Consider the following 19221-nt stretch of genomic DNA (forward strand, 5'->3'; position numbering starts at 1 on the left):
GGGGGACTGGAAAGGGACCAGGAACCAATATTTTAGTAGGCAGAGGTCTGGGTCCCCAGATTTGGAGGCACGAGGTGTAGACCACCTCAAGACCACGGGGGAGGGTGGCTACTGTGGCCCTAGTCTTCTGCAGAAGGAGACAGGGACGCTGTTGGTTTTGAGTGATCTGGGTCCTTCTAGGGTTCAAAAGGTAAGGACTAGCACTCCCCAGTGCAAGGGAACTCCGCACTGCTCCGAAGGGGGTGAAAAGGTTTGGGGCTCAGTGTTCTGGACAATCATCGCTGGAGCCATGCAGCTCCGGGAAACCACGGATCCTTCTCGGACCCCACAAAACTGGGGTGGGTGGATCTGCCACATAAATGTCCTGGCTTTCTGGGCTCCTGATTGGTCCTCCTGACAGTGGAGTCATGCTCGCTCTCTGCTAGGGGAAACCTGGCCTCTCTCTAAGGCGTTGGGGCTGGCGCAGCCTCCTTTGGTGCGCGGGCGCAGGTGCATGTTTACGTCGGGGCACGGGAACTAGCACACATTGGGGCGGGGTCGCCGGGGCGTGAGGCTTCAGCACCACAGACAGCAATCCGACAGTTCGGTCGAGGGCGCTGCCAGCAAGGTAGCCCGGACCCCCTAACTGGAGAGTGGCAGTCCCCACCCTATCGTCGTTCCTGCACGCCCTTTAGGCTCCAGACTGTCAGAGAGCGCCACCAGCGAGGAGAGCCTAATTTGCCCAATCAGGGGCGGCCCTTGAGATAACCAATTACTGGAAGATGCCCTAGAGATCAAGCCAATGGGAGCGCGCGCACCAGAGGATGCTGCCGCGCCTGGGGAGGGCAGGCCAATCGCTGTGACCCGCGCAATAGGGGCGGTGGCGGTGCGGGTCCCCGAGTGGCCCCTCATGGGCTCGCCGGGGCGACCTGACTGCGGACGCTAGGGGCCCCAACCGATGGTCTGTTCCCCACCCCATGCTCCTCCCGGTTTCCGTCATCGGAAGCTGTGCTAGAAGGGGGGCTGCTCCTGGGCGCGCGGACCCCGCTGCGGTTCCCATGGAAACCTGCCGGCTCCGGCTGTGCGGGGAGAGTGGAGGGGACCTGCCTCAGCTGGGAGGGAGCTCGCGGGGGCGGCCCCAGCGGCCGGACTCGCTCATCCTCGCCGATTCTTCTGTCCCCGGCTGGGGTAGCCCCCCGGTCCGCAGCAGAAACTGAGGCGTAGCTGGGGCCCCGCCCCATCCCCCGAGCTGGTGAGGAGCCGGCGGGGCCAATCTGCGCGTGGCGCCACAGGGCTCCCCTGGGCACGTGCCTGAGCTCGCGGCTGCGGTCCCCAGGGTCACGTGGCTGCGGCCACCGGAGCCTACGCGCCTCGCACGCCACCTAGCGGACGCGCCTCGATCCCCGCCCCTCTCTCTAGCGGCCCGCAGGAGGCGGCGGCCTCAGCATCCTCCTCCGGGAAATGGGGCCAGGGCAGCCGCCGCCAACTCCCCTTCCCCCCGCGGCTTCCTGTTTTAGGAACACGCCGAGCTGGTTCTACCTCGGGGCTTTGGCACTGGCTGTTCCTCTGGCCTGAGAATTTCCTCCCCCAGCTTTCTTCAAGGATAGATCTTTGTCATTCTGGCCTATGCGCAAATGCCACCTCCTCAAAGGCCCTCCCTGACCACCGACCTAAACAGCATCCCCAGAAAACAACGCATCACTCTCTCTTTTGCATGGTGCTTGTCGCTAGCTGCAGATGTTTCTCATTTTAGGGGTTTACTGAACACCTCCCCATCTCATCCCGGAAGCTCACTGAAGGTGGGACATGGGTGCTCCATAAAAGAGGAGGAGTGGGCATTAGGGTCCTGAGTTCTGGGAGATGCCCAGAGACCCCAGACCCCCAAGTCCCACCCCATCCTGTGGGAGCAGGGGCTGTGCGGGGCTGCCGGGCCCAGGGACATCCCTCGTTTCCGGCCTCGCTCAGGAAGGGATCAAGTAGGCTGGAGACAGAGAGGGACCTGGCACCCCAAATCATTCAGGCCTAGGGGAAGGGCATCTCCTTTCTCGCTCTTTAATCTCACTCTGCTCTCTTGACAGTTCCAGTAATGCAGCCCCAGGTACCAGCTCCGAAAAGGATGCGGTGGGGCGGGGTGGGGAACCTGCCCAGGGGGCCCAGCCCTGGGGCGGGGCGGGGGCGCCTCCTTCCGGCCCGCGGTCCGGGCGGCCCTCGCAGCTGTCCAGGCCACAGCAAGCCCGGGAGTGGTGTCCGAGCGGACGAATAAATAGGGGTGGTCAGTCGTCAGGTGGGTCAGGTGGGCTTGTGATCCGGGTGGCTTTTGAGCGTGTGGAACTTGACGCTGTCCAGCTTCTCAAAGCGCTTCCCGCAGCGATCACACGTGAAGTTATACTGCACCTCCGCAGTGTGCTTCTTCATGTGCCAGTTGAGGGACGCCCGCTGCCGGCACTGGTAGCCACAGATCTCGCACCTGCCAGGAGCCCGTGGTGGCACGGGGCGGGATCAGAGTGGGCGGGGCGGGGCCCTACAAGGCCGAGCGCAGGTGGAACTGGGCCCAGGCACTGTGTGGGGGCGAAGCCGCCCCTGGGACCTGCTGGGATCCCCTCCCCACCCAATCCTCTAGCGGCACGGGGCGGCCTGTCACTCACTGCAGGGGAGTCTCGCCGGTGTGCGTGCGCCGATGTACCTCCAGGTGGTTCTTCCTCTTGAAGGACTTGCCGCAGGTCTCGCAGGTGAATTCACGGACACCTGGGGGAGGTGGGGACCGAGGCTGAGGACGGTGGGCTATGGGGTGTCTCTGATGTGCTGCAGACTGTGATGCTAGAAGGAGCATCGGGCTGTATCCTTGGATCTCCCAGGACTGCAGGTGCAGGCCGACCGAACCCTACGTCCTTCCCACGCAATTGCCCAGAAACGCAATCAAGCAGAGCTGAGATCGAACTTGGGTCCCTGAGGGGCATAGGGTGCAAACTGCCAAGCCAACGTGGGTTTGAATTTGTCGTGTGTGTGTGTGTGTGTGTATGTGTATTTTGAGATGGAGTTTCGTTCTTGTTGCCCAGGCTGGAGTGCAATGGCCCAGTCTCGGCAACCTCTGCCTCCCGGGTTCAAGCCATTCTTCTGCCTCAGCTTCCCGAGTAGCTGGGATTACAGGCGTGCGCCACCCACCATGCCCAACTAATTTTGCATATATATATATATATATATATATATATTTTTTTTTTTTTTTTTTTTTTTTGAGTCGGAGTCTCGCTCTGCCGCCCAGGCTGGAGTGCAGTGGCCGGATCTCAGCTCACTGCAAGCTCTGCCTCCCGGGTTCACGCCATTCTCCTGCCTCAGCCTCCCGAGTAGTTGGGACTACAGGCGCCTGCCACCGCGCCCGGCTAATTTTTTGTATTTTTTAGTAGAGACGGGGTTTCACTGTGTTAGCCAGGATGGTCTTGATCTCCTGGCCTCGTGATCCGCCCGTCTGGGCCTCCCAAAGTGCTGGGATTACAGGCTTGAGCCACCGCGCCCGGCCAATTTTGCATATTTAGTAGAGACGGGGTTTCTCCACGTTGGTCAGGCTGGTCTCGAATTCCTGACCTCAGGTGATCTGCCCGCCTCGGCCCCCAAAGGGCTGGGATTACCACCGTGCCCAGTCTTGTCCTCGATATTTGAACTTTGGGTGATTTTGCATAAAAAAGAAATCTTCTGCCCAGCGGCTCACACCTATAATCCCAGCACTTTAGGAGGCCAAGGAGGGCAGATTGCCTGAGGGCAGGAGTTGGAGACCAGCCTGGCTAACATGGCGAAACCCCGTCTCTACTAAAAAAAATATACAAAAATTGACTGGTGTGGTGGTGGGCGCTGTAATCCCAGATACTTGGGAGGCTGGGGCAGAAGAATTGCTTGAACCTGGGAGACAGAGGCTGCAGTGAGCTGAGATCAGATTCCCGCCTGGGCAACAGAGTAAGACTCCATTGCAAAAAATAACCATATACACATAAAGAAAAAAAAAACCCCAAACTTCTGATCTCCTGTGATATCAGCAGCTCTGGCCCTCAGCGCCATGCCCTATCGCTGGACACAGGCACCATGGCTCTCCACTGGGTCCCTAGCCCAGGCAAAAGACCTGCATCTCTGCCGCAAGTGGAAACAGAAGCCCAGTCCCAAGCCAGCTGCTCCTCTCTGCCCAGCTCTCCTTCCTGCTGCTGCTTGGGTGGGTACTGGTCTGGCCTGTGGCCCCAGGTGCTATTATAGGTTCCAATCTGGAAGAGCAGTGGCGGTGTCAGCTGCTCCCTAAGTCTTGCATGAGACCTGCTCATGAGCATGGGGTTGTGGGAATAGGAGGGAAGAAGGCCAGCCCCACCCAATTCCTGTGATTGATTGGTAACAGTCCCTGTCGCTGTGGCTCACATAGTTACAGCTTACTGAGGACAGGGAGGAAGCTCCTGGGGTGTAGCCCTGTGCCTGGAGACCCAGCACTGGGCTTTGACCCGCCAGCCCTGGCCCAGGCTCCCAGCCCCATGTCCCTGTGTCCCCTGCTCATGCAGCCAGCTGGCCCAGGGCCTGACCTGAATGGATGATCATGTGCCGCCGCAGGTGGTTGGATAAATAGAACTTCTTGCCACAGCCAGGATGAGGGCACACTTTGGTCTTTCCTTTCCGATGCACAAGATTGACGTGGTTCTGGGGACGAGACGGGCAGGAGTGGGTCCCACAGGCCCACGGAAGGGGCTCTGGGAGGTGGGGAGAGATGAGGGCAGCTGGAAGGCAGGCTGGGGCTGGCCTCCCCAGGAGAAGGCGAAGAGGTGTACCCTTGCCCAGCTCAGAGATTCCCAGGGGCACAACTGGGGTTAAAAGGCAGCTTTTCTTTTTTATTTTTTGAGATGGAGCGTTGCTCTGTCGCCCAGTCTGGAGTGCAGTGGTGCAATCTCGGCACACTGCAAGCTCTACCTCCCAGTTTCATGCCATTCTCCTGCCTCAGCCTCCCGAGTAGCTGGGACTACAGGCACCTATCACCACACCGGCTAATTTTTTCTTTTTGTATTTTTCAGTAGAGACGGGGTTTCACTGTGTTAGCCAGGATGGTCTCGATCTCCTGACCTCGTGATCTGCCCGCCTCAGCCTCCCAAAGTGCTGGGATTACAGGTGTGAGCCACCATGCCCGGCCAAGGGCAGTTTTATTGAACACCTACTATATGCCAGGCTCTGGACTGGGGTATCTGTCAACTCTGTGAAGGGCCCAGCTATTAGCCCAATTAATCGATGGGGAAACTGAGGTTCAAGGCTCAGTGGTTTGGCCAGGGTCTTACAGGTGGCCAGTGGCAGGACTGGGATTGGATTTGAGGGCTGTCAGCCCCCATGGGCCTGGAACAGGCAGCCCCAGTTGATTCATTCCTTTATTCTTTCCCTGTTTAATTTACTAGAGCAACCCTGGCTCCAGCTTGCAGGCCTGGCTTGCACTAGGTGCTTAACACATGCTCAATCAAAGCATGGCATGGCACATTCAAAGGCCTCTTGTTGCATCCTCCCACGCCAGGTGTGGGGTGTGACAAGTCCCTGTCTTTGCCTTCAGAGGCACCTCGTCAAATTCCAAGGGACAAACTAGAGGTAGGACACCCTGGTGGTGCCATGGCCTGGGCCTTATGGGCCTGGCCCAGGCTGCTCCGGGTGGCGGCCTCACCTGGAAGCTGCTGAGGGCCACGTAGACTTGGCTGCAGCCCTCGTATGGGCAGTGGAACATCTCCAGCAGGCCGTCAGCGTCCATCACCCGCGACCGCTTGCTCCGCCGCCTCCTGGAGGGGAAGGGGCCATGACATCAGGGCTCCCACACCAGGCAGGCTGGGGGACTGCGGGCCGCTCCTAGCCCTCGCCCTCACCCTTGCCCACCCTGGCACCCACTTTTCGGGCTCCTTGGGGATTTCGTAGATGATGGCTGACATATCGCTGCCGTCCAGCTCCTCCCCGTCTGCCTCTGCCTCGGGCTCTGCGCTTTCAGGCACCGTCGTTGCCAGTTCCGGGGCTACTGGCTCCTCCTTCTCCTCCTTCTTGAGCAAGCATAGGTCCTCCTTCTCTACGGGGTGGACACAGGGTGGTGTCCGCAGGGGACGAAGGCTGCCAAGGTGCCCACTTCAAGGGCCACTCCTCACCCGGCCCCTCCCAGGCCCAACCACCCCTGGCCAGAGGCCATGGCAGCTCCCCCAGACCTTTCTTGGTCTCGATGCCTGCTACTGCAGTGGCGTCCGTGGTGCTAGGCTGGCTACCCTCGGGCTCTGTCTGGGTGTAGGCCGCCACACCCTCCATCATGGCACAGGGCCCCTCCTCGCCCAGGCCACCGCCGGGGGCACTGCTGCCCGCTGCCATGTTGAGGTGAATGCCCTCAGCCGTGAGAGCGTCGTAGCCAGGGCCCGCGATGATGATCACCTGTGAGCCGGGCACCATGCCTGGCATGGGGCAGCTGGCCACCACCTCACCCAGGGCCTCCTGCGGCATGTTCTCAAAGAGGGCGCCGGGGCCCGCACCCACTTGCACAGGCACCGGCACGCACACCACCGTCTCCAGGGCTTCGGGCCCACTGCCTGCCGGGTTGGGGCACAGCGGGGTACCCTGCTCAGCCAGGCTCTCCACATGGTGGACGTCAAAGGGGATGTGCACGCCCTCCTGAGTGATGAGCCCGCTGCTGCCCACCGGGCTGGTGGGCGTCACCGCCGCTGCCGCTGCTGCAGCCTTGACTGGCTGGCCTTCAGGGGGCTCCTCAGAGTCAGAGCCAGAGCCAGAGCTGGAAGAGTCGGAGCTGCCGGCCACCAGCCCATTGCCCACTGTGGGGACAGAAGAAAGGGAATGGTTATGATAGCTGCAGCCACTGGTATTTGTTTATTTAGTTTTTATTTTATTTTTCTCTTTTCTTTCTTTTTTTTTTGAGACAGAGTCTTACTCTGTCGCACAGGCTGGAATGCAGTGGTGCAATCTCAGCTCACTGCAACCTTGGCATCCCAGTTCTAGTGATTCTCCTGCCTCAGCCTCCCAAGTAGTTGGGACTACAGGCGTGCGCCACCACACCTGGCTAATTTTTGTATTTTTTGTAGAGACGGAGTTTCACCATTTTGGCCAGGCTGGTCTTGAACTCCTGACCTCAAGTCATCCGCCCACCTCAACCTCCAAAAGTGATGGAATGACAGTCGTGAGCCACCGTGCCTGGCTGAATTTTTATTTTTTTCTGTTTTGAGATGGAGTCTCGCTCTGCCACCCGCGCTGGAGTGTAGTGGCACAATCTTGGCTCACTGAAAGCTCTACCTCCCAGGTTCACGCCATTCTCTTGCCTCAGCCTCCCGAGTAGCTGGGACTATAGGCGACCGCCCCCAAGCCTGGCTAATTTTTTGTATTTTTAGTAGAGATGCGGTTTCACCTGTTAGCTGGGATGGTCTCGATCTCCTGACCTTGTGATTCGCCCACCTCGGCCTCCCAAAGTGCTGGGATTACAGGCGTGAGCCACTGAGCCCGGCCTGAATTTTTCTTTCCTTTTTTTTTGAGACAGAGTTTTGTTCTGTCACCCAGGTTGAGTGCAATGGCATGATCTTGGCTCACTGCAACCTCTGCCTCCTGGGTTCAAGTGATTCTCCTACCTCAGCCTCCCAAGTAGCTGGGATTACAGGCACGCACCACCACACCTGCCTAATTTTTGTATTTTTGATAGAGACGGGATTCCCCATTTTGGCCAGGCTGGTCTCGAACTTCTGACTGCAGGTGATCCGCCCACCTGGACCTCCCAAAGTGCTGGAATTACAGACATGAGACACCTCGTGTGGCCCTGATTTTTCCAAGTAGAGATCAGGTCTTGTTACACTACCCAGGCTGGCCCTGAACTCCTGGGGTCCAGTGATTCTCCCACCTTAGCCTCCCAAAGTGTTGGGATTACAGGTGTAAGCCACATGCCCGGCCAGCGGTTGGTATTTGTTGCGGGCTCTTCAGGGGCTGGACAGTAACCCTCTCACTGCCTAAAACAGCAATCACTTCTCAATCCCCACTGTCCCTAACTGTTCCAAGATGACTGACCCAGCTGACTACCCCTACTCCAGGGCACACTCCTCTCTCAGCCCTCAGACCCACACTCTGGTGTCTTGGGCCCTTCCTGTGGCTCCTTCCAAGTTTATTTGGTTCTTGCAGGCCTGGAAGGCTCGGCCCGGGGCCTCTCCTCAGTGCTCACCTTACCCCCAGGCTTGCCCAGGCTGATGGGGTTAAAGGCCACCCTCCGATTCTTGATGCCAACTGAATGTCCAATAATTCAATCCAATCTGACATTATCTTCCTGGAGTGGGCGTCAAATCCTCCAAGTTAAAGGCTCAGTCCCACAAGACCGCCTGACTTCAGATGTCAGCTGCAAGTCCTGGGCTACCCTGTATGTCTGACCAATGGGCTATAAATGGGGGGTTTCTATGACTCTATCCTCAGGTTTGATAATTTGTTAGAACAACTCACAGAACTCAGAAAATGGCTCTACCTATGACTGCAGCTTTATTATAAAGGATTCAACTCAGCGACAGCCAAAGTTTTTGTTGTTGTTGTTGTTGTTTGTTTTTTTTGAGACAGAGCTTTGCTCTGTTGTGTAAGCTGTAGTGAAGTGGTGCAATCTCGGCTCACTGCAGCCTCCGCCTCCCGGGTTTAAGTGATTCTCCTGCCTCAGCCTCCAGAGTAGCTGGGACCATAGGCATGCGCCACCACACCAGGCTAATTTTTTTTTTTTTTTTTGGTATTTTTAGCAGAGACGGTGTTTTATCATGTTGGCCAGGCTGGTCTGGAACTCCTGACCTCAGGTGATCTGCCTGCCTCGGCCTCCCAAAGTGCTGGGATTAGAGGCATGAGCCACCGCGCCTGGCTAAGTATGTATTCTTATTATCACTACAACCACCCAGGGCCTGGTGACTCCATGTGCAGCTTCTGCCTAGACCTCCATGTCGAGCTCCAGATTCTTCCATCTCACTGGCCCCCTAAGAGGGTCTCACAGGCATCTCAAACTCAGATCTGCAACACTGAGCTCTGTATCTTCCCTCCCACAAGGCCTGCATTGCTCACGGGTGTCCATGACTCAGCGGATGGCAGCTCAGTCTCTCCAGTGGCTCAGGCCAAAGTCCTGGGGCTCTTCTTGACTTCTCTCTCACACCCACTTCCAATCTGTCAGCAAAACCTGTTGGTGCTGCATCCAAACTACATCCACCTGCAGCCTGACTGCTTCTCCCACTTCCCCTGCAGATGCTAGTCGTGACCCCACCAGCCTCCTGCCAGGGCCAGGGCAGTCCCTTCTGTTGGGTCCCCGGCTCCTGAGAACCTGCTCTTTACCTCCTGTGAAAAAGGCAGGTTAGCTGCTCACTAAATCCCTCTGTTCCTGGCACCAGCACTGACTACACTTCCCAGCATCCCTTGCGGGTAGGTGTGGCCGTGTGGCAATGGAATGCAAGTGAACAGGTGCTCCCAAGGTTGAGCCTCCACTTTTCTCCCCACCTGCCAGCCAGGATCCAGAAGGAGGCTGGAGCCATAGGAAGGAAAGAACCTGGGTCCACGGATGAAAGGCAGTCTGCAGGATGGAAGCACCAGGCTTTGTGTGTGGGAAACAAACTACTGTGCCAGGTCATAAGAGCGGGGGTGTGTCTGTTTCAGGAGGTGTTCCATCACTTTCTGCCCTCGCCTCCTCTCCTAATGTCCTTGGAGACACTAGATAAGTTCCTGTCTCAAGGCCTTTGCACCTGCCATTCCCTCGGCTTGAATCTTCTTTTTTTTTGAGATGGAGTCTTGCTCTGTCACCCAGGCTGGAGTGCAGTGGCGCAATCTCGGCTCACTGCAAGCTCTGCCTCCTGGGTTCATGCCATTCTCCTGCCTCAGCCTCACAAGTAGCTGGGACCACAGGCGCCTACCACCACGCCCGGCTAATTTTTTTTATTTTTAGTAAAGACGGGGTTTTACCGCATTAGCCAGGATGGCCTCGATCTCCTGACCTCGTGATCTGCCTGCCTCGGCCTCTCAAACTGCTGGGATTGCAGACGTGAGCCACTGCGCCTGGCCGGCTTGAATCCTCTTCTGTCTGACATCTGAGAGGGCTCCTCCTTCCCCTCCATCAGACCCTTCATTAAAGGGTATTTTTTCCGGGGGAATTTCCTGACCATTCTGCCTCAAATAGTTCCTTTTTCCCTCCTTTATTTTTTCCCAAAGCACGTACCACCTTACAGTGCACTCTATATTTTATTTTATTTTTGAGATGGAGTTTCACTCTTGTCACCAGGCTGGAGTGCAATGGTGCAATCTCAGCTCACTGCAACCTCCACCTCCCTGGTTCAAGTGATTCTCCTGCCTCAGTCTCTTGAGTAGCTGGGATTACAGGCATGCCTGACCATGCCCCGCCAATTTTTACATTTTTAGTAGAGACGATGTTTCACCATATTGGACAGGCTGGTCTCAAACTCCTGACCTCAAGTGATCCACTCGCCTCAGCCTCCCAAAGTGCTGGGATTACAGGTGTGAGCCACCACCCCCGGCCTATATTGTAATTAATTTATTTTTTCTTGAGACAGTGTCTCCCTCTGTCACCTAGGCTGGAATGCAGTGGCACAGTCATAGCTCACTGCAGCCTCGGGCTCCTAGGCTCAAGCAATCCTCCTGCTTCAGCCTCCTAAAGCACTGGGAGAGGTGCACCACCATGCCCAGCTAACTTTTTTATTTATTGCTAGAGATGGGGTCTCACTATGTTGCCCAGGCTGTTCTCTAAGTCCTGGCCTCAAGCAATCCTAACTTGGCTTCCCAAAGCACTGCGATTACAGGCTTGAGCCACTGTGCCTGGCCTATGCTCTATATTTTTATTGGTTTATCCTGCTTACAATCCGCTTCCCCTCAAGAATGTAAACTCTGTAAGGCTGTGGGGTCCCTGTGCAGAGCCCGCCGTGCTGAGAAGGTTGCCTGGTGCGCAGTGAGGGTTCGTTCCAATAAATGAATGAATCTTCATTCCCCGATCTTGGCTCATTGCAGCCTCTGCCTCCCGGGTTCAAGTGATTTTCATGCTTCTGCCTCCCAAGTAGCTGGAAGTACAGGCATGCACCACCACACCTGTCTAATTTTTTGTATTTTTAGTAGAGACTGGGTTTTGCCATGTTGCCCAGGCTGGTCTTGAACTTCTAGCCTCAAGTGATCCATCTGCCTTGGCCTCCCAAAGTGCTGGGCTGGCATTACAGGTGTGAGCCACTGTACCTGGCCCTTGGGAGTGTTTTGGTTGTTTTTGTTTGTTTGTTTTAGACAGAGTCTTGCTCTGTTGCCTAGGCTGGAATGCAGTGGCATGATCTTGGCTCACTGCAACCTCCGCCTCCTGGGTTTCAGTGATTCTTCTGCCTCACCCTCCCAAGTAGCTAGGACTGCAGGCTTGCGCCACCATGCCCAGCTCATTTGTGTATTTTTAGTAGAAATGGGGTTTCACCATGTTGGCCAGGCTGGTCTTGATCTCCTGGGCTCAAGTGATCCACCTGCCCGGCCTCCCAAAGTGCTGAGATTGGCTGGGTGTGGTGGCTCACGCCTGTAATCCCAGCACTTTGGGAGGCCAAGGCAGGCAGATCACAAGGTCAAGAGATCGAGACCATCCTGGCCAACGTGGTGAAACCCTGCCTCTACTAAAAATACAAAAATTACCTGGGAGTGGTGGCGCATGCCTGTAGTCCCAGCTACTCAGGAGGCTGAGGCAGGAGAATCGCTTGAACCTGGGAGGCGGAGCTTGCAGTGAGCCGAGACTGCCCCATTGCACTCCAGCCTGGGCAACAGAGTGAGACTTTGTCTCAAAAACAAAACAAAATAAAACCAAAGTGCTGAGATTACAGGTGTGAGCCACTGCGCCCAGCCTTTGTTTTGGGTCTTTAGTGAGTAAATATGTATAAGGGCTTAGGACAGCAGGAGACTCAAAGTAGGCACTCTGTAAGTTTCCTATTATCTCAGTGCCATTCAGGGCAGTGAGATGCCCACTCTTGATGGACCTGGGGTGGCAGCAGGGTTGGGGATAAGGAGGATCAGCCCCTCTTTTTAAATCATTTTCCCTTGTCCTGTATTCTGCAGGGTGGGCAAACCCCCGGCACCATCCTGAAGGAGGGGGCAGTTGCTTAATGAGCGGAGGGAAGGGCCAGAACAAGCGTCTGGGTCCACCTGACTGCAGCATCTGCTAAGTCTGGCTGACCCCAGACTTCTCCCCAGGTAATGACAGCACCAACGGAAATAGCCATGGGCAAGGCACAGTGGCATATGCCTGTAATCCCAGCACTTTGGGAGGCCAAGGTAGGAAGATTACTAGATCCCAGGAGTTTGAGACCAGCCTGGGCAACACAGTGAGATCCCGTCTCTACAAAAAATTTAAAAATTAGCTGGCTGTGGTGGTGTGTGCCTGTGTTACCAGCTACTCAGGAGGCCAGGGTGGGAGGATCACTTGAGCCCAGGAGTTGGAGGCTGCAGTGAGCTATGATTGCACCACTGCACTCCAGCCTGGGCAACAGAGTGAGACCCTGTCTCTAAAAAAGTAAATAAAAATAAAAAATTAGCCAGGTACAGTGGCTCACACCAGTAATCCCAGCACTAAGGGAGGCCAAGGCAGGGGGATCACTTGAGGCCGGGAGTTCAAGACCAGCACTGCCAAAGCGGTGAAAATCCATCTCTACTAAAAATACAAAAATTAGCTGGGCATGGTGGCTCACGCCTGTAATCCCAGCTACTGGGGAGGCTGAGGTGAGAGAACTGCTTGAACCCGGGAGGCAGAGGTTACAGTGAGCCAAGATCTCACCACTGCACTCCAGCTTGGGTGACAGAGAGAGACTCTGTCTCAAAAAAAATAAAATAAAATAAGGCTGGGTACAGTGGCTCATGCCTGTAATCCCAGAACTTTGGGAGGCCAAGGTGGGTGGATCACCTGAGGTCAGGAGTCTGAGACCAGCCTGGCCAACATGGTGAAACCCCATGTCTACTAAAAATACAAAAATTAGCTGGGTGTGGTAGCAGGTGCCTGTAATCACAGCTACTCGGGAAGCTGAGGAAGGGGAATCGGTAGAACCTGAGGGTTGGAGGTTGCAGTGAGCCGAGATCATGCCATTGCACTCCAGCCTGGACGGCAAGAGTGAGTTGGGGCATAAGTAAGCTGCTCTGGGCACCACCCACACCCCAGCCTGACCCATCACCAAATGGGTCAGTCAGACCACTCCTGGGGCTTGGGGTTCCTTGACTGCCAAGTGGGGCTGATAACAAGGCCATGCGGAAGATTCATGGTGGCTCTGGGCAGGGCCAGGAGTGGCATACAGTGAGGAGGGCAGTAAAAGGCAGAGGAGGGCGGAAGGCAGGTCCCAGATCATGGGACGGGGCAGCCGAGGGGCCACTGCACGCTGGGAGCCTGTCCAACACTTGGTGGGACGGTCGTTGGCGAGGGTGCCCACCCGGAACACCTCTCGCCCCCGGCTTCCCCTTGGCCAGCTGGGATGCCACCTGCTCCGAGATGCCAGCCAGCGCAGGCTCAGCCCCGGTGACTGCCCCACCCTCAGCCCTGACAGGACGCCTGGCAGTGTGCCCCACACTCCTTCTCCAGCCAATGCCAAACCCCTGAGGCTGCCGGCAGCCCCCTTACCACTCACCGGGGCCAACTGGGCCTCCCTCACTGAGTGCCTGCCCCATGGGATGGGAAGGAGAGAGGCAGGGACCGTGAGGGTGCGGATGGAGGAGGAGAAAGGGGACGGAAGGAAACAAGAGAAAGAGAGGGAAGGAGGATGAGACAAAGAAAATGAAAGATCAAGGAAGGAGACAGAGGCAGCTCAAGGGAGGAGAAATGGGGAACAGGAGGGGAACAGAATGGAGGGGGAAGGCAAGAAGCAAAGCCTGGAAAGGCAGAAGGTGAGAGAATGCAACGGGGAGCCGGAGAAAATCAAAAAGGAGGTAGCGGCCAGCTTAGCCAGGGCTCAGGAGAGCATCACAGCCTATGGAGCCATAAGGCCTGGGTGGTTTAGGCGGCCGTTTCACCGTGGGGGCCGAGCCCTGCCCCAGCAGGCCTGCCCCCGCCCCAGCTGCCAAGCCAGGGCTCCTGGGCCCTCAGCCAGCCCTGCTCGGGACTGGCCTTGGGCACAGATGGGCAAACTGCTCCGTCAAGAGGAACTGCCTCCCCGTTTGGGCTCTGTAAGGACTCAGAGGGCAAGGCCACGAAGGGCTCGGCCTGGCCCACCGTGTCCCTGCTCTGTCCCACTGCCAGAGCCAGAGCCACTGTGGCCACTATTCTGTTTGTGATGCTAGCCTAGGGCTAGTAAGAAGCCCCCAGACATGGGCGGCCCCCGATGTGCCCTCGCCCCACAGACCCACCTTTGTCACTGTCTGGGTCTGAGTCACTGAGGGGCTTCAGGGGCGAGTGCAGGTCCTGGAAGTAGCGGTGGCCAGCTTCGCACTGCCACACGGCCGTGGTGTACAGGCCGAAAGTGGGGTCTAGCTCCACCAGGTGCGGCTCGTACGGGCAGCGGTGCTTGTGGTCCTCATACCAGATCACCACGTTCTTCAGGCAGTTCACGTTGCGTCGCCGTCCTGTGGACACAGGGCCGAGGGGTGGGTGTAAGGGACGGGGCTCAGCCCATGGTGACACGGCTGCCTGAACCACTGGGGCCTTATGGGTCCCATGGGTTGGGAGGCCCTCCTGAGTGCCATCCAGGCCTGCACCCAGTTTAGAGGGGGAAACTGAGGCTCAGAGAGGAGAAGCACCCCCTGCAGGTAATGCGGACTGTTCTATTGGCCAAGTCATGTAAACAGTGGAGCCTGGCGCACAGTAGGTGCATAATAATTGTTAGCTGCTTATTATTGTTCTCATCTTCATCAAACGCCTAGACCAGTGCAATCCTCAGGCCCACGACTCCCAGGCTCCCACCCTAACGAGCCCCTGCAGCCGCAAGAGGGCGCCTGTGAACACCCCAGTCAAGTCTGTTCCCTCCTCTGCTCAGAATCCACCATGAGGGCCAGGCGCAGTGACTCACACCTGCAATCCTAGCGCTTTGGGAGGCAGAGGTGGGTGGATCACTTAAGGCCAGGAGTTTGAAACCAGCCTGGCTAACATGGAGAAAACCTATCTTTACTAAAAATACGAAAATTAGCCAGGCATGGTGGTGCATGCCTTTCGTCCCAGCTACTTGGGAGGCTGAGGTAGGAGGATCACTTGAGCCCGGGAGGTAGAGGATACAGTGAGCCGAGGTTGCGACACTGCACTCCAGCCTGGGCGACAGAGCAAGACCACCTTCCTCAGGGTAAAAGCCAAAGTCTTCCCTTCGGCCCACAGGGCCCACTGTGACTTGTCACCTGGCCCTCACCCGCTTGGTGACTCCACTCCACTCCACTCCAGCCACACAGCCTCCTCGCTATTCCTGGAGGGGGCTAGGTGTGGCCCACTCAGGGCCCTGGCACGGGCTGTGCCTGCTTCCTCCAGATAACTGTCTTGCTCCCTCCCCACTTCACTCAGGTCTCCCCCAAATGCACCCTCTCCGAGAGGCCGCTCCCTGCCCAGTCACTCTAGCCAATCTTAGCTTGCTGTCCGTTTTCTCCAGGTAGTACCTAGATGCCATCTGCGGCCATTTGTTTACATGTGCCCTGTCTGTCTCTCCCACCAGAATGTCAGCTGCTCAAGAGCAGGAACACTGCTGTTTTGTTCCTCCTGTACCCCCAGTGCCCCCACAGGGCCTGGTACACAGCAGGCGCTCCAGGAACATTTGCTGGATGAAAGAACACTGTATAAAGGGTGGGCATGGTGGAGCCGGACCGCCTGGGTTTGAATCCTAGCTCTGCCCCTTCCAAGCTGGGTAGCTCCGGGCAAGTGACTCAGCTTCTCTGAGTCCCAGGGGCCTCCTCTGGGCTGGGGAGAATAAGGGATTCCCATCCCTGAGGGCTGCCAGGCAGGAGGGAGGGAGTGAAGACATCTCCAGGACGCAGAACAAGGCTGGGCACACAGTGAGTGCTGGGAAATGCTATCTGACTCGTGTGATGGTCCTGGTCCCTCGGCCAAGCGCGAGGACAGCATGTCCCCCACTCCTGTGGGCCGGGAGATGAAGAGGGGCCCAGAAGAGGTGTTTGGGTCTAGGGAATGCGCCCAGACTCTCCAACCATGAGGGCAACAGAGTCATCACCCACAGCCGCCTCTCCAGCCCAGTCCTTTCCCTTCTCATTGCGCTCCTCATCCCTTGAGGCTTCAGGGTGAAGGTCATGGCTCCCCCCCGCCTCTGGAGAATCCTAAGAAGGGGAGGGGCTCACTGCCACCAGCTGGCCTTCACCCTGCTGGACATGGCCTGCGACCCCTAGCTCCAGAGCTCAGAGCTGAGCAGACCCTGGCTGTTCAGACTCCCACCGACTGGTGGCCAGCAAGACAGGAGGGGCAAGCTCCAGACCTCCCCTCTAACCACCAGTGCCTGGCTCCCCCTGCCCTTAGGGCTCTGCACAAGCTGTTCCCTCTGCTTGGCTCTCCCCTGGCTGACTCCCATGCCGGGAGCAAGAGACTGAGGGAGCCAAGGACACTGCCTGAGACATGAGACACGCAGACCTGGGTTTGAAGTCTGGCTCTGCTGGTTCCAACTGTGCTGCCCAGGGCAGCGACCTGGCCTCTCTGGGCCTTGATTTCCATATTCCCACCACTCCCAACTCTCCCCACCTCCCCCAGGCTGAGCCTCCACTTACTTTTCTTCCGCTTTGGCTTTTTGGGGACCTGCTCCCAAGGCTTCCTGCAACAGAGAGAGGCAGTGAGAGTGAACGCAGGGCCAGCGCTGGGTCTGTCTGACCCGTAAGTAATTACAGTGACTAAAGCCACTGCTCATTGTGCACTGAAACGAAATCTCAACTTTTTTTTGTTTTTGAGATGGAGTCTCGCTCTGCTGCCCAGGCTGGAGTGCAGTGGTGAGATCTCAACTCATTGCAGCCTCTGCCTCCCAGGTTCCAGCGATTCTCCTGCCTAAGCCTCTCAAGTAGCTGGAATTACTATAGGTGCACGCCACCACACCCGGCTCATTTTTGTATTTTTAGTAGAGATGGGGTTTCACCATGTTGACAAGGTTGGTCTCGAACTCCTGACCTCAGGTGATCTGCCCACCTCCGCCTCCTAAAGTGCTGGTATTACTTTGGGAGTAATACCAAGGTATTACTTGGCTGGTGAGCGGCCACGCCTGGCCTGAACTTTTTTTTTTTTTTTTGGAGGCAAGGTCTTGCTCTGTTACCCAGGCTGGAGTGCAGTGGCGCAATCTCAGTTCACTGCAATCTCCACCTCCCGGGTTCAAGCGATTCTCCTGCCTCAGCCTCCTGAGTAGCTGGGATTACAGGCTAATTTTTGTATTTTTATTAGAGACAGGGTTTCACCATGTTGGTCAGGCTGGTCTTGAACTCCTGACCTTGTGATCTGCCTGCCTCAGCCTCCCAAAGTGCTGGGATTACAGGCGTGAGCCACCGCTTTTTGAAGGAGTCTAGCTCTATCACCCAGGCTGGAGTGCGGTTGTGCGATCTCGGCTCACTGCAGCCTCCGCCTCCCAGATTCAAGCGATTCTCGTGCTTCTAGAGTAGCTGGGATTACAGGCATGCACCACTATGCCCAGCTTGTGTGTGTGTGTGTGTGTGTGTGTGTGTGTGTGTGTAGCTGGGATTACAGGCATGCACCACTATGCCCAGCTAGTGTGTGTGTGTGTGTGTGTGTGTGTGTGTATGTGTGTCTGACCTCAGGTGATCCGCCCATCTCAGCCTCCAAAGTGTTGGGATTACAGGCATGAGCCACTGCGCCCAGCCTGGAATCTGAACTTTTATGTACCTGTCCCCAACTCCAGCACTCAGGCCCCTCGCTTGGACTCTCTCCCCTACTGCCACCAGCCCTGGGAGAGGCCTCTAGCATCATCACCACCTCAAGGAGCAGGAAAAACAGGCTTGGAGGGGTGAGGCCACCTACGCCCTGGGTCCCACAGTCAGGGAGTAGAGAAGTAACAAAGTGGGTATGAAAAGTTGGTGTGGAAGCAGAATTCCAAGATGGCCCCCACAGTTCCCCTGGGATATATGCCCTGTATGATCCTCTTCCCCTGAGCAGGGCAGGTCTGTGAGTAGGACTGGATATCAAGCCTTGGTTAGGTGACTGTGAGTTAATCAAAAGGAAGCATATCTTGCAGGGCACAGTGGCTCAAACCTGTAGTCCCAACTACTTGAGAGGCTGAAAGTGGTCTTGGCCCACAGCCAGCAAGACAGTGGGTACTGTCTGGGTGTGGTGTCTCACACCTGTAATCCTAGCACTTTGGTAGGCTGAGGCAGGAGGACTGCTTGAAGCCAGGGGTTCAAGACCAGCCTGGGCAACATAGCAAGACCCCATCTCTATTTATACATTAAAAAAAAAAAAAAGTCCAGGCTCAGTGGCTCATGCCTGTAATTCTAGCACTTTAGGAGGCTAAGGCGGGTGGATCGCTTGAGGCCAGAAGTTGGAGACCAGTCTGGGAAGCATGGTGAAACCCTGTCTCCACAAAAAATACAGAAATTACCCAGGTGGTGGCATGCGCCTGTAGTCCCAGCTACTCAGGAGGTTGAGGTGGGAGGATCACCTGAGCCTGGGGAGGTCAAGGCTGCAGTGAGCCACGATCACGCCACTGCACTCCAGCCTGGGCAAGAGTAAAACCATGTCTCAAAAACAAAGAAACAAACAAAAACAAACAAAAAACGATCGTCATCATGGTACAGCCCTGTCACTTAATCATCAATAAGCAAACGGTACAATGATCATTATGATTATCAGTATCATCATAGAGCCCGGGTCCCCTGGCCTCCCTGCTGTGGCCCAGACCTGCTCTTGCCACAAACATACCGACAACCAGTCTCGTGTCTCTTACCAGCAAAACCGTCCGCCCCGCTGACTCCCGCCCAGCCCTGTACCAATTCTCGGTACCATACCCATCTGGTTCCCAGGACTGCACCTTGGGGCTCTTCCATCCTTCCTGCCCCAGGCTCTGCCCCTGCCGCCGGCTCTGCTCTTCCAGGTCCCACCCATGTGACTCTATCCCTTCCCACGCTCCACCCTCCCCTGCACATGGCCATACTGGCTGTGGAGACCCCCACCCAACCCAAAACCCAAGTCTGGCTCTGTCACCAAGGTTGGAGTGGAGTAGCGCTATCTCGGTTCACTGCAACCTCTGCCTCCTGGGTTCAAGTGATTCTCCTGACTCAGCCTCCCGAGTAGCTGGGATTACAGACGCCTGCCACCATGTCCAGTTAATTTTTGTATTTTTAGTAGAG

General features: G+C 56.6%; 1 protein-coding gene across 5 annotated transcripts in view; it reads right to left on the reverse strand.

Moving 5' to 3' along the window:
• Positions 1-2015: 2015 nt before the first annotated feature.
• Positions 2016-19221, reverse strand: part of ZNF653 (zinc finger protein 653) — a 35890-nt gene continuing 18684 nt past the window's right edge. For 3 of the 5 annotated variants that reach the window (XM_001106309.4, XM_015122960.3, XM_077977718.1), the window contains 8 exons: positions 16648-16691; positions 14305-14520; positions 6165-6776; positions 5860-6031; positions 5642-5753; positions 4530-4644; positions 2625-2724; positions 2016-2446 (listed from right to left, as the gene is read on the reverse strand). In XM_001106309.4, coding sequence (XP_001106309.2) covers positions 2269-2446; positions 2625-2724; positions 4530-4644; positions 5642-5753; positions 5860-6031; positions 6165-6776; positions 14305-14520; positions 16648-16691 — 1549 coding nt within the window. In that variant the 3' untranslated portion in view covers positions 2016-2268. Of the gene's footprint in view, positions 2447-2624; positions 2725-4529; positions 4645-5641; positions 5754-5859; positions 6032-6164; positions 6777-14304; positions 14521-16647; positions 16692-18473; positions 18591-19221 lie in introns of all 5 variants that reach the window. The other 2 variants (XM_077977720.1, XM_077977721.1) reach the window with 1 other exon arrangement.

Source organism: Macaca mulatta, chromosome 19 (genome assembly GCF_049350105.2).
Source record: "Macaca mulatta isolate MMU2019108-1 chromosome 19, T2T-MMU8v2.0, whole genome shotgun sequence".
Classification (NCBI taxonomy): domain Eukaryota; kingdom Metazoa; phylum Chordata; class Mammalia; order Primates; family Cercopithecidae; genus Macaca; species Macaca mulatta.